Below are 14940 nucleotides of genomic sequence, written 5' to 3'. Positions count from 1 at the left end.
CTCACTATGAGTACACCTGAAGTTTTAGTCCCTATCCACAAAGTCATTGCCACCAATGGCATCACTCTAGGCACTCATCTTCTAGCTGAGTAGTCGCATGTGCAATGCTCAACTGGAATGGCATTTCTTACATTTCTTTAGCTTGCCTCTGTATCCAAAGCAGTTATCATTATAGCTTCATTGACATTTTGCTTGAATATAATTTATCCACAAAATATTAACATTTATGTTTACAGGATTTAAGTCAAAATGCTTCATATATTCAGAGTTATAGGCCAGGTGACTTCAAAAAGAAAAAGAAATTATTCTAAGCAGTATGCAGTCTCTGTTAATGAGATGCAAGCTGTATCACTTTTAACACTTCAATAGCTTATCTTAAAGGAAAAAGCTATTTAAGTCATTTGGGTAGATCAGAAATTCTGCTAGTTTTAGTCTGGTCCCCTGCCACCTACCCAGTTGTACAAGAGTGATCCAGAGTATCTGACTTTCAAATGAAGGATGTGAAAGTAATACCAAAAAGAGTGTTTATAAAAACTTGGTAAAAAAGTCTCTAGAAGAAAGAATTTAGCAATCAGGATATTTTAGTAGCCTGAAAAATCTCCTAAATGAGTGGGGGTGAGTGGGGGGGATATGTTCGTTATGGAACAATTTAGCGTTCCATTTTATTTTGAGCACATATAGGGAGCTCTCAATAACACCAGAGAAAAGCAATGTTTTGCTGTCAGTGAGTGTGCCACACATTCACATCTTCCACATCCTGCCTCCATCTTTGCTTCCCCTCAAACTAGGGAGTTACAAACCATCATTTAAATTCCAAGCATCGGTGATAACTTTGGCTAGAAAGAGACAGACGAATGTCAGCTTCATGTCAGAGCAGAAATGTACAGTTTGATCAGTTTAAATCATTCCTTATCTAAGGATAAGCAGCTGCTGCTCCTGAAAATAAGATGAAAACCTGATCGTAGATGCTGAGGGTTTTGTCTTAATGCACTCACAGAATAATGACAGCAGTAGCAAGATTTTGATCCAAACATTTTAACACTCAATTCCAAATACCATCAGAATGAAAGTTTTTGCCATACCTGACAACATCTACATCAGTGAGTTGCTGATGATTAGCTTTTTTGTGCTGCCCCAGCCATGGTTAATAGGTTGTTGCTTCCCACATCGGCACAAGCCAAGCTGGTCTTGATAGTAACAGACAAAATGTAATGGAGGTGTCACTAATTGCTATTATTACTTTGTAACTGTATAAGCATGACAGCTTTGTATATACTTGTATATACTTGTATAAATATGACAGTATGGCTTTGATGAAAACCCATCTCAATATAGGCATCTGCTTTAAATTCTCCTAAGCACAGAAGGAGCTCCAAATAAGAAGATGGTCAACGCATTTTTCTATTATAACAACCAATAATTCCCTTTACTCCATCTATTTGCCCCATTTATTCTACTTGAGGTTAAAAAGTGGTGGACTTAGATGGGTGGTTTTTGGTTTGATTTGTTTTTTTATTATTTAATTTGTTTGTTTACCAAGAAATACATGGGGTTTTTTTCTGTAGTTAAAGCATTTTACAGTTTCCCGTTTCACCTGTTGCACTCTGTATCTTCTTCGTTTAAATTTCTCTCTGTGATGAAATTAATCCTGTGTTGTTTTAAATTCTTAGGCTAGAAAGGCAGGTAACCAGTTTGTGCCATTTCCCAATTTAGAATAATACTCTTAATCTGTTCCAATCTTACCCACTCTAAGATATTTAGAATTTATTTACTACTTTGCAAAATAAGAGTTTAAAAAGCCATACGTTTCTATAAAATTATACTGGTTTTGACTTAAAAATAACAAACTAAACAGGTAGCAACTAGATAAACCAGAGAGACTAAACACATTTTTCATCAGATAATATAAGTATTAAATACTGTAAATTTTTGTGGTTTGTATTCTATTCTTTGTTTAGTTGCTTATATTTACATTTGGAGATAGGGGAATTAACTCAATTTGTAACCTTGAGTATTTATAGGAATTTCAGTAACCACTTCAGTATGAAGCATCTCCGTGTTTTACCCTTAGAGTTTTCCAAAATGTGTGGAGGTTTCCAAGGCAGCAGATGACACAAGCCAACTTTACCATTGTTCTGACTTTTTCACAATGTCACTGTCTTGGATTTCACGTCCAGATAGAGATGCTGTGAATAAATTCTATGGGTAAAGAAGCAGAAAATGAGGAAAAGAGGATTTGCCATGTGGATTCATTATAACAATGTGGAACACAGAGTCTCACACACAGGCTTTCCTTACTCCCTACGGGATATCTGTCTGTAGGCTTCTATCAATTTCTAGGAGATTTTCTATGTGAAAGGATCCTCCAGTTAATTTCAAAGTATAGCTTGTTTTAGATTTATCTTTCTCTTACATCTTCACTCTTCCCCTTTTCAAACCTCTGTTTAAAAGAAGGGGGAGAGGGATAGATTTAAAAAAAAAAAAAAAAAAAAAAGAATGTAACCAGTGTTATGTGTGCATCTCCAGAAGCATTCTATGAAATACCACTGCTTCATGCTGACTAAAAATACAACTGGCTGTATTCTTCTTGTCGCTCATGGAAAATACAGGATATTTGTGCACCCGCTATTCTTCACACACGTACAGCAGTATCATCGCTGGGGAACATGATGTTTGAGGTTGTCAGAATAGCAGAAAAGAGCAAGAATCAGGTAGTGGAGAACAGGAGGCAGATACCAGACTGTCTCAGCAACACAGACGGCTCAAAAACACAGACTGTACAGTGTGGATAGTCTTCAATATACTTTAAGATGTGAAATCAGGTAAAGAGCAACTCACTTTATAAGTTTCAAAGACCAACTCCAGTCTGATGCTGAGAACAATTCCCTCGTTATGCAGGTAAATGTCATATGAACCAACATATAAATCTGCAGACCACAAAGCTTTCCTTTCAAATTTGATTTCTAACATAATTTTATTTTCTATTTGGTGAAAATAATCCTACATGGAAATCACTTTAGCAAGCCAAGTGAAAAGACAGAAAATGGAAACCACTAAGATTGTGTTATGAGATACTGGTTTTAGGGTCACTAGGAATGTTAGAGAGATTCAGAATGCTATGACTCCTCCTCCAAAAAATAAATATTAAATCTTTCTTAGCTGAAAGGCCCTTTTTCCACAATTCATGAGAAATGAGACAACATTTGGGTAATACAGGGTAACACTTCAAATATTTTTCTAAGGGTCACTGATCTTATCACCCCGATCTGGAAAAAAAAACCTGTTGAAATTGCATTGTAAACTGCTAAAATAAACTGTGTGACTCGGCCAGGAGTGAAACTAACTTGTGTCTTTTAAGTCAGTATTTCTCCAGAATCAGTGTAATTTAATTGAAATAGCTCAGCGTGTGTAAACAACTCCTTTGTTTAAAGAAGATTTCACTGTTTAGTTTGCCTTAAGTAAATGCTGCCTTTTGTTTGTCTGTAAAACATTTGATTAAATGTAAAGACTTAGACAGCTTCTTCTCATTACACTAGTGGCTGGAAAATAAGTTAAAATGGTGCAGGTATCTGCTGCCTAAGTAAGTATCAAACAATATCATTTGTGTTTACAAGAAAAACCCATGGAAACATCTGAAACCTAGTCCTAAAATCAAGCTACAACCCTCCTAATGCCAAGATGGTATTTAAAAAGGTGATAAAAATGTTCAGTACACCAGATTCAATATATCACTGTTCCTTGCTTTCTTAAAAAAAAAAAAAAAAAACTATTTTCTGGTGTTTTAATCAAACATTAAATTCTCTCCATGGTAAACTACTGTTAAATATATGACTTTCTAGTCCAATGTGAATTAGAGTGTTTTAACATGAGAACCCACACTTTATTGTTATCATAATGTTATTGAACAAAATAAGCAAGACAACTAATACATTATAGCATTATTTTTTTCACCAGCTGAAATGCTTTTATAAATCATAATAATTCTTTCAATGTACTATGGACAGGTTGGAAAGTATGCTATATATCCAAATAGCTCATTTACTATTTTAAAAAGTTGAAACCAAAAATTCATGTTTGGTCCTTTTTCCCTTGGAAGAACTCTTAAATTCACTTTCAGACTAACCAAACAGAGTGTAAATCCAGTCAAGAAAAAAAGCAAGCAGAACCATTTTTTCGTGTCCATAGGGCCATTTGCAGTGCAAAAATCCATACTGAATTAGCTTCAGATCTTAATGCAAATAAGAGGTGTACTGTTTACTAACTGTTTACTATACTGTTTACTAACTGTATACTATACTGTTTACTAACGGTATGCCTCTTATTTGTCCTGTCAAAACATGGGAAGTAGAAATGGAACAGAAATTCCTGAGGTATGGAAGGCAGGATGATTTTTAACACTTTAGAATCTGATGTATAGCTGCATAGGGAGTTTTTGTTTGCTTGTGTTTCCTGTGTACTTTGGGGAAGTTTTTCAGGATCAGGATAGAGATGCCAAAGGAGAGACAGCCAAATATCCCTCATTCTCAAGATAGTCAACTGTTTACAGTGAAAAGGATGATAATCCATTTTGTTTCAGCTTGCTTTTACTCTCCATAGGTAAAATATAAGCTACTTTGTAAGCTTTCTTCAAGATTTCAGCTTATGTGTCAGTGTTAAACAAAACCTCTAATACACTATTAAGATAAATTTTAGTGCTTTTATCTAGTCAGATTTCAGGGGTTTTTTTAAAGTATTTTGTTCAAATGGAAGTAATAACTGCTACTGGTAAATGACATTAGTATTAATTTTTAAGCATATGTAATTGGTGGTGTTCTTAAATAGTTCAAGGATTTTTGAATAATTATGTAATTCTGAGAAATCTCTTATGTCAAAATATAAATAAATACTGCCATTAATTATAACTGTTTCTTTTTCAGTAAATATTGAGATTTTTTCCCATCATTCTGAGTTGGGTTGTGTCAAAGAGCAGTTATTTGTAAGGAAAAGAGTCTACTTTCGATTCTCACCCCCCAAAACCATTGTGTAAATTAGCTTTTCAAGAGTAAGAACTGATGACAGTGATAGGGGATTTAATTCATCTTTTTTCAAGGTTAATTCCAAAGGTGTCTAACTGCCATCAATAGAGGCTGAAGTAAATTCCTATGTCAATGCCTAGAAATCACTGTATGTTAAACATTAATCACATGCTGTTCCTTGTATGAACCAGGTATGCAATTCTATTTGCATTCTTTTTTTTTTTTATAATGCATCTCCTTTGCTTAGGCAATGCTGGATGTTGCAGCACATCATGGCTGGCTGGTGACTGCTCTGAACATAACCAGCCTGGTGCAGATGGTGGTTCAGGGTAGATGGATACATGACTCATCCCTGCTTACTTTGCCAAATATAGAGCTCCAACATCTTTACCTTTTTCGGTATGTAATTATTTTAAGAATTAGCAGGTTTCCAATTTATTTCTACTTCCCACTGCTGGTTGTGTTTGAATGGCATTGTTGTGCCTGAGAATGTTTGTTAACGAATCAGAAGCAGAACTCTGTCTTTCACAGTGATGCTTCCCCAAATGGATTTTCCGTTTCTGTTTTCAATATTCATTGATTAATTAACCCCCACAGATTATTCTGAGAACCATGATTCCAGACAAATTAACAAGAGATAATTGGAGGGGTTCCAGGTCCTAACAAATCTAACTCTGTATGTTAATTATCTCTTTATTTTAATCCATTATAAAACTACATTAGTATCTATCTTAACATTGTAGATAATGCAAAACTCTATAGATGCTTAGATGGTGCAGTAATTAACGCTAACCAAAAATAAATGACCACCCGTTAAAAACAGAATGTAATATTGAGTTTTACCACCAAAATAACTGAATACACATGTTTGCTTTCCCTCCCTGGGCATATGTTTTGCTGTCTGTATCAGGAAGTGGAGCCAAGGCCAAAGGAAGAGTGTGCATGGAGGTTACCAAGGACCTATCGAGTGTCTTCCCGAACTAATGGCTGCCTGCGAAGGAAAAGAGAATGTTTTTGCTTCCATTGTGGACAGTGAGTTGCCACCAGCACACATTTCACAGGTAACACTTTCTATCTGTGACCATTCTCGTTGTGACTGGAAAGGGAGAGTAGTTGGGCAAAGAAATACTCTCTCTCCTTCAGTAAATACCATGTCACATTCTGTATAAAAGTTTAACACATTCATTTCTCTAATTTCAAAGTACTGCTGGCTTTACGGAAGTTCTTCTCTTCCAGTTTTCTTAATGCTATCCTCACTTATTCCCTGCTAAGCAGTAACAGACTCTGGTTTATGGCTGATATTACCACATCTCTCTGCTCTAAAGTTGCTTCTCTAGGTCATTCAATCTGCAGAGTGTTATCCACCTTTTCATAGCTCTGCACTAGGAATACGTGCATTGCAAATGTCATCATAGCTGGTTCCTGAAGTGGTCTGTCAAACACCATTTTTTCTGAGAATACTCTTAGTAAAAGATCCAGCACTCATTTTCTGTTTGAAACAGAAAAAGGAGATGAAAATTTTGTACTTCACAGGCAAGGGAAAAAAAAATACTGTCCCAAAATGTTGTGCTGCTAAATTCTCATTTTCAGTTTGATTTTCAAGGCATTTGCAGCAAAGGATAGCTATATCCCATAGCATTCATCATATTCTAAGCCTATTGATTTCAAATAAATGTAGGAAAGATGAAAACTTCAAGAACTCTACTTCAAATGTTTTTTATTTGAATGTTTAATAAAAGGACAGTTTGACTGTTCAGCTTCAGTTAAACCTTTTACTGATATGCAAACAAGAAGAAAAGTACTTAAGTGTCTGTAACAGACATCTGCATTTGTAACCAAATTAACATCAAAATTTTGAATTAAGAAAATGTATTGACATCAAAAAAAGGCTTCCTTTAACAACAGATTTCTAACATAATACACATTGATTGCAGTCCAACTTTCAGATGTGATAAAAAATTAGAACATTGTTATAATTAGTTCAGGGAGAACTCAGAAGTAAACTTACTTAATTTATTTGCATAAATTGCCATTCTGTTATCTTTAAAAGCAAATGCAAATTGGCTCTGTCTGATATGATGATGGTTATTTGGCTCAAAAGTGCTTCAATTTGCGTAGCAATCTGGTGTCGTCTCTGCAGTGAGGCGATCCCAGGTAACATACAAATCCTGAATTATTCCAGAAATTAGTATGTTTAAAGCATCAATTTAAGTGCTAATTGCAGTAGTAATGAGAAAAAGCAGTACTACTGTGAGATTTGCATCTACTGCCCCATCAGTATGCCTGGAACGGCTGCTGACTGGCAGAGGATTTGGCTGCTAATTAAATAATTGTATGCATGGCAGTGTTCTCGTCTGATTCAATAGATGAAGATTAATCCTCAGATAAATATGTTTGGCTGGTATTGAAATGTCTTAGCAGTTTCTTCAAAAATAGCTTGCGTGTATGTGGTGTGTACGTTCACACTGTGAATGACTCTATGCCTGTATATATCTATGTTTGTAAATACAGGTGCATATAAGAGGGAAAAATACAATGTCTTGCCATCATGTGAGGAGAAACTTTCATTTCCGTGAGCTGGGAATGGCTTTATTTGGTATAGCAAAGCTATGACTGTGTTATGCAGGGCACTACAAATATTGAAGCTTTACAAATATGTTATATTCCTTGCAGTACTTTTTACAGGAAAAAAAAAAAGTGGAAAGCTATTGTAATGCCTTGCACAGAATTAAAATTCAAATTGCCTGTTGACTATCTTCATATGTAAAGTCTTTCAGTGCTCACATAGACAGGGGCCAACCAAGAGAAATATTCTTCATCTTGTGTATTCTGTGTTTTCTATAAACAAAGAATATTAGACTACAGAGTTTAAGCTTAGCCTTCTAGCACCAGACATGAACAGAGCTAAATAAAGTGGTGAATATGCCACTAAATCGCCAAAACCATTCTTTTCCTAAAAAACCTCAAAGTATATTGAAACCATATATTAAAGCTAAAGATTACTAGCAAGACACTGGTAAAAACAGCTTAAGCTTCACATAAATTTCAGGCCGATGGGAAAAGGAAGACATTTTATATTTGGAAAAAAGAAAATTCCTTTTAAGCAGATTGGTAATTAATTTTTAAATAGTGGCTCTTGGAGCTGCTCATGGATTTGGATATTAGGCTAGGTCCTGGGGACACAGATTATTGGCAAAAATACTCATGATATTTCCAAAGGTTTGTGAAGAATTTTTCATTTTATTATAATTTGAATCTATGGGCTTGGTAGATAAATGTATATGTATAGTATATATGTGCATGTATATATTGGATATGTTGACATATTTAAAAGGAGGTGATATGTGCTTGTATCTTCCTACACAGCAGGAAAAAAAAAAAAAAAAAAAAAAACAATAAAATTGTCAAAAAATACTTAAGCCACATGGGAGCCTGAGTTTAATTTTACAGATTTTAGTTTTATAATTCCAAACCTCACTGAAAATTAGGGGAGCTTTAAAAGCTGACAACCTAAATTCAAACTGTTTAGACTAACCACACTCTTTGGTCAAAACTCTTATGTTTCAGTGATTCATACATGTTTCTTTAACAAATCTCTTTCAGTGTCTGAGTCACTTAGGCATTAAGCACCTTTTAAAATATTGGTTTGATATTGATGTTTTTGAAAGAGAAAAAATAAACTTGAAGATTGAAAAGAAATAAATATTATCTCTACTATAGTGTAATCTATTTCTACTCTGGAAATATCTGTATTCCTATAATCTTTTTTTCATTTTCACCTGCTACTACTTGACTTTTTTCCTTAGTGAGAAAAGTATTTCTTCATTTTTCCCACATTGCATGCATGATAAAAAGGCAGCCTGCTGTGCATACTGTATCAATGATCAAGCAGTACTAACTTTCCCTGTAATTTTCAAACACACAAGACCTAATAAATCAAGGAATCAGAGAATCCTTTAGGTTGGAAAAGACCCTTAAGATCATCAAATATAACTGTCACTAGCCATCATAGGATGACATATTAAATCTACTTTCGTATCTAATTAGAAAGTTACTCAGAGTTACTTTGGTTTGTTTGTATTATGAAAACTGCATGATGACATGACAACCTTTTACAAATAGATTATGTTGGGATTGTATGATATAATCCAGCCCAAATCATAATCTTCACCAGACTATGGTGGAGCTAACAGGTAATGCCACTAAAAGAGTTATTATGTTCTCTGCTGAAATTAAAATTTGTTCTAACATATTTGTAACAGGTCTTGTCCTCTGAGACACATAAAAGCTTTCAAGCTTTTATGTACTTTTGATATAAATTATATCTAAAGTACAGCCAAAGAGGTGATCACCAGGTTGGTTTATGTCAGGGTGTCTCTCCTGATCTCAGCAGAAATACCCTTCTTATACACACAGAGACACAGTGGGTCTGTAGAGTTACTATCCTAAGTTTCTTCCTAAAAACCCTTACAATGAATGTAAAATCATTTTCCACTTGAGATGTTACTACCCAAGCTGTCATTCAGTGTTTTCTGCTGGAGGCAGGTTTAGTAATCTTGTGTATTATCTGTATCAAAATCCTGGCAACAACCACTTAGTTAAGAATGTCTGTGGTATTTTTTTACGTTCTTCAAAGTGCTGTCTCTTTTTCCCCATTTCATTTCAGAGTTGAGAAAAAGAGAGATGTATTATTTCCTTAAAGTCCTATCTATTTAGTTTCTGTTACAATTTTCCTGTCATTTCCTAGCTAAGATACCGTTAAAAACATTGGTGCAATTCATCTGTGTCCCCTGCTTTTACACTGCAGTTCCTGAGTACTCACAGCTGGCCCTCCCCACCTTCTGCATTGAACGTACACAGCTGTTCATGCAATACGCAGAAGAGAGAGAGAGATTAGTTTGTAGCTGCAACCAGTTTTTTCATTTAGTTCAGTCGGGCTCTGGTAATGCAGCCATTTTAATCCAAATAAGCCCGTGCTGCTGCCGAAATGGGCAGTCCTGCCCTCGCCGTGCAGCTTTCACCTCCCCTGACCCAGTTCACCGCACAGCTGCACAAATGCTGTGTCTGCCTCAGGCAAGGAGGTGGGAATGAGCATCTGGGGACGAGGGAAGGCCAGTCAAAATGGCCCATAGCCAAGTGGCTATGTGAATGCTTGTGCCAGCAGGGGAGGAGGCTGGACCACTTCTTTCAGTGGCAGTGAAGGCTCATGCTTATTCAGAGTTGCAGGATTAGAGAATATGTTGCCACAGTCGGCTTTAAGCTGATCTAAGTTCATGCTGTCACCAAAATGATTAGCAGGCTGATCCATCTAGCTGCACAATCCCAGCGTGGCAATGCCAACATACCGGGGATGGAGACGGGCACAGCGAGCTGTTGGGGAGAACACTGGAGAGAGAGGCAGCACCACCTTTTCTAGGGCAGCACGACCTTAGGGCTGCTTACGCAGGCTGCTGTATGCCTAATCATGTATTGACATACACTATTATTGTCAGTATGACTCCATGTGCTATTATTGTCAGTATGACTCGTGGCAATGATGTCTGCAAAAAGCAAACTGAGCTTTCATTAGGCCTCTAGGCCTTTCAGCACAGAAAAAGTAATCAGACACATCGCGGCAATCAGACACAGTCTAAATGAAAATACATTTTGTTGAAACACTACATGGTCAAACCCTTACTTGAAAAATAAAATATGCTTTAGTCTTTTTCCAGATAAAACATTTCTGTTCCATGCTATTGCCCATGTGGCTATGCCTACCCTCTTTGTCCCCACAAGTTCCCATTTTGGCATCTGATGGCTCTTTTCCAAAACCAGTATTCTTATTTCCTTCTTCTCCTTCCCACGCTGTAGCATTTCATATAGCTGATTCCTGTTCTTTTCTGGGGATGGAAGGGAAAGATGGCAGGGCAGAGGGTGATTCTTGGTATTTTGGTTTTTTCTTCCAGTGCCATCCTCATCTATCTTTTCCAGCCATAGAAAGGCCACAAATCACTGCCTCCATTCCACAGCCAATTCCATTTCTTTTTCCTAACAAATTTCATTGCATGAACGTGCTGATTTTCTTTTTTACTAAATGAAAGCCTTCATTGCTCCCTTCCATTTTTGTCACAGCTTCTCAGAGCTTTTCTGTGTCTGATAGAGACCAAAATGAGAGAAACATAGGGCTGCTTATTCAGGATACCTTTTCAAGGTTAAGAGTGTCATGTTGAGCTACACAACTTGTATCCTCTAACAACAGTTCTCTGCACAAGGATGAGAAAGTTGAGGACCTGTTGCAGTTCAAGGGAGACTGCAGAGACTTAAAATTCCTCAGGAAACCTCTAAGAAGGAGAGTTCATGAGGACTGATGCAAGAAAACTTTAAAAAAAATAGGGATAACTTTGGATACGCAGTTGAACTTTTGGTTAATTATCTGAACTGATCCTCTGAACTCTCTGAGGTTTGCCTATTGCTAATTAGCACTGCAGTGATTTGTTCTTTATGGATTATGCTAAGGAAGTTTAATTTAAAACTTAATTATACTAGTTTTTAAGTGGCTTATAGGGAAAAAATACTTTAATCGGGAGCAGTAAGGAATTTTTTCTGTGTTCAGACATCAGTAATCTTAGCAAGGCATGTGTAACGTGCTTAAGGAGTTTCACATTTGTTTTATTTGCTAGGAAGAAAGTAGGATAAGAGGTTAATGAAAATTATTTTATGTTTATGATTGAGAGTTATACAATTACATATATTCTAATACACAATAAAATATTAATATATCATAAATATGTAGCCTGCACATTGAGTTGTTATTGTGACAATGATTATATAGATTATCTTATAATCCATAGGGATCTGTTTTTCCTACAGGCTTGGAATTTCTTGTGCCGTTTGCCAATTCTAAACGTCAGTCTGAGCATTAGGGGCAGTTGGGATGATGCAGTTCAGCCACAGAATGAAGTACCTGTTCCTTCTTGGACAGCAGACACACGAGATGACAAGAGATGGATCAAACTGCATGCTGATCAAGAGTATGTGCTCCAAATAAACCTGCACAGAACACAGATGGGGTACCAGGTAGACTTATTTATCATTTTCTTCCCTGCACAATTTACGTTGTCAATGATGCTTTATACTGTATAATAGGTTTCTTTACGGTTTAAGTATTATGTAAGTTATAAACACTTGAAAGCCTTTTCTGTATTCATAGTGAAGAAAATGGGTTTTTTTAGGTTGTAATAGCATAGTAAGTAGGCTCTTAAGGTAAAATCCTAACCAAGTCAATGAAAAAAAAAAAACAAACTAATTTATAAGCTTTCCAATTACATGCACAGATGCTTCCAAAATACCAGACTCACACCTATAGATATGTTTCTATTCATAATACATTCTCAGGCCTTTACTGAGAATACTTTCCTTATATTTTACATCTGATGATTTTTTGAACAGCTCCTAGAACAACTTCCACATACAATTCTTTCCTACTACATTTCACCCACCTACGTTTCAGTCCCAGCCCTTTCCCCCTTTAAAGCACATCCCACAGCCTCCTGGGCTAGTCAGCTCACTGGGCCCTCAGTAAATCTTGGGTGTGCCAAGCCAGAAATTCCAGGAGCTCCACCATTTTCCAACTGCTTTGCCCCAGAACAGTACCTGGCTGTACCTGTGTGTCAGCTCTGAAGAGAGCTGGACCTACCTTCATGTCAGGCACTGCTGACAATGGAGCTGTCACTCATTTATCCAGGCCTTTTTCTGTCATTTACATACCATGAACGGCATATGGACCACCATGGTTATAATTTTGGTAATTAATTTCTACAATGTTTGAAATAATTCAGAATTGTAATTACCAGCATTTTTATTAAGATGAAAAGAGCTCAAAATAAAAGTAGAGAACAGTTTTAGGTGTTGGTTCTGAGACTCTTAAGACAATTTCATTTTTATAATAGTGGAGATACATGTGTACTGTTGAAAGTTCTGAAGTTATCTTACATTAGTTATCTTACATTAGTTAAGAATTATATTTGAAAAGTATTCTTGTTTTTCAAAAGATTTTTGTCGTGACTACAGCAGATTCACCATAGTTGCAAGGGGAACCTGTCTTATTTTAGGAATAACAAGGGGCCAAAGCTCATCCATACATGAGCTGTGCCAGTTACTGGCAGAGACTTTTCCTAAGCAGAAGCCATGGAAGTGAAAGGAGAAGAAGTATTTCATGCAGTGATCACTGGTTTATAAATCTCTCCTAGAATTTGATCCCTCTTTTGTAAAAAAAAAGCTGGATCAAACTGTTCCTAAAGCTTCATTGCTGTGGTGGTGTTTCTTCTTCCATAAATCTTCAGTAAAACCTTTCCCTCTACAAAACACAAAATGAATGTTGATTGAGTGTGCATCATTCTGTATTCAGCTTCCAGCAGTAAAGTCACTGTCTTAAAGAATCACTGGAATAATCTTTCCTTTTGCTATATCAAACTGAAATAAATAGTAAGTGTTGTTTTTGTCTTTATATTAATCTTAAATAAAGATGATTAGCTTTATTTAAAGATGTCAGGTTTACAATTAACCCTTCTCTGTATTTGGAATATATTAGATACAGCTACAGAAAGGGAATAGTATTTCTATTCAAGTTTTAGTAGTTTACAAAATAAGTAGAATAATATCTTCTATTCTGGATTTTTCACTGTGGCCTGTGATTTTTTATTTTATTTTTTAACCCTCTTCTGGAAAGAAATAACACTATTTTAGTCCGGCTAAACTATAGCCATACCTAACAATTGACAGCAATATCATTTTGAGGTGTTTTTTGTTCAAGGAAGAATGCAATTTTGGAAAAGTGATTTCTGGTTTTCCTAAGCTGTTTCTTTTTCCCAACAGGGAAAGCAGGACAGTAAAGCAATGGCTCCTCGATTCCCCAAAGTTAAGGATGAAGGATGGTTTTTGATACTGGGAGAAGTTGATAAAAAAGAGCTCATCGCCCTGAAAAGAACTGGATATGTCAGAAATCGAAATACTGTTTCCGTTGCTTTTTATACTCCAGAAACTCCTGGAAAGTATGACAAACTCTCGAATTCTCTTAGTTATTGTCTTTTGCAAGCAGTCAAGACCTAATTCCCAAACTAACAATGCTGCTTTTACTTTTCAGGTGTATCTACACCCTGTATCTCATGAGTGACAGCTATCTTGGCATGGACCAACAGTATGACATTTACCTGAACGTTATACCAGCACAAGGCACCACAGAGGGAACTGAGGCCAGGAGCCACCTGGCCCTGAAGTAAGGCTCTCTGGAAAGTCCACTTGGTCAAAAGAACTGGTCCTACAACTTAAGACATCTGATCATTCTGGGACATCCAAAAATGCATCTGCCTTACTGGAACCAACTTCAAACCTCAAGACAACAAGGAAACCAAAAGTGACTGCTGTATTAATTCTGATGACACCGAGTTAGCCACAGTGGCCTTACTCCTTTATGAAGATTTGTCTTTTCTTGTTTTATCTTTCTTCTCTCAGAAGTCAGATTGTTAGTTGAATTTTAAAACATCAAAATAAAAAACTGAACAGTACTGTAATTTGTGCAAATTCGGGGCTATCATCTTCATTTTGAAGTGTTACATAGCCTGTCTATTAAGAGCATTCAAATAGTCAACTTTTTTAATTTATAGGGGAAAATACAAAATTTGACCTAAGAGCTCCTGAAAATATTGATGGATGTGTTATATTTCATATTTAATAAAATATTCCCAGAATGTTTTGCACTGTATTTTTAGGTGTAAAATATGGGAGGTGTAGTAACAAAATCCTCTTCAAGCATAGTACATTTTGAAAATGATAATCTAAAGAAAAAATTCACAAATTTATATTAATTATTTGAGCAGTAAATGTAGTTACAAGGGCAAGTTAAATCATAAAAAAATACTTCCAATATAGCAATGATGCAATTTATGTA

The 14940-nt window shown here is 35.9% G+C and overlaps 1 protein-coding gene across 2 annotated transcripts in view; it reads left to right on the top strand.

Moving 5' to 3' along the window:
* The window catches only part of ASCC3 (activating signal cointegrator 1 complex subunit 3), a 250692-nt gene extending 235952 nt beyond the window's left edge, over window positions 1-14740 (top strand). For both annotated transcript variants that reach the window (XM_072926725.1, XM_002196594.7), the window contains exons 38-42: window positions 5263-5414; window positions 5926-6076; window positions 11865-12071; window positions 13869-14044; window positions 14137-14740. In XM_072926725.1, coding sequence (XP_072782826.1) covers window positions 5263-5414; window positions 5926-6076; window positions 11865-12071; window positions 13869-14044; window positions 14137-14272 — 822 coding nt within the window. In that variant the 3' untranslated portion in view covers window positions 14273-14740. The remainder of the gene's footprint in view (window positions 1-5262; window positions 5415-5925; window positions 6077-11864; window positions 12072-13868; window positions 14045-14136) is intronic.
* The last annotated feature ends 200 nt before the right edge of the window (window positions 14741-14940 follow it).

This window comes from Taeniopygia guttata, chromosome 3 (assembly GCF_048771995.1).
Source record: "Taeniopygia guttata chromosome 3, bTaeGut7.mat, whole genome shotgun sequence".
NCBI lineage: Eukaryota > Metazoa > Chordata > Aves > Passeriformes > Estrildidae > Taeniopygia > Taeniopygia guttata.
This window is presented reverse-complemented; position numbering and strand designations above follow the sequence as displayed.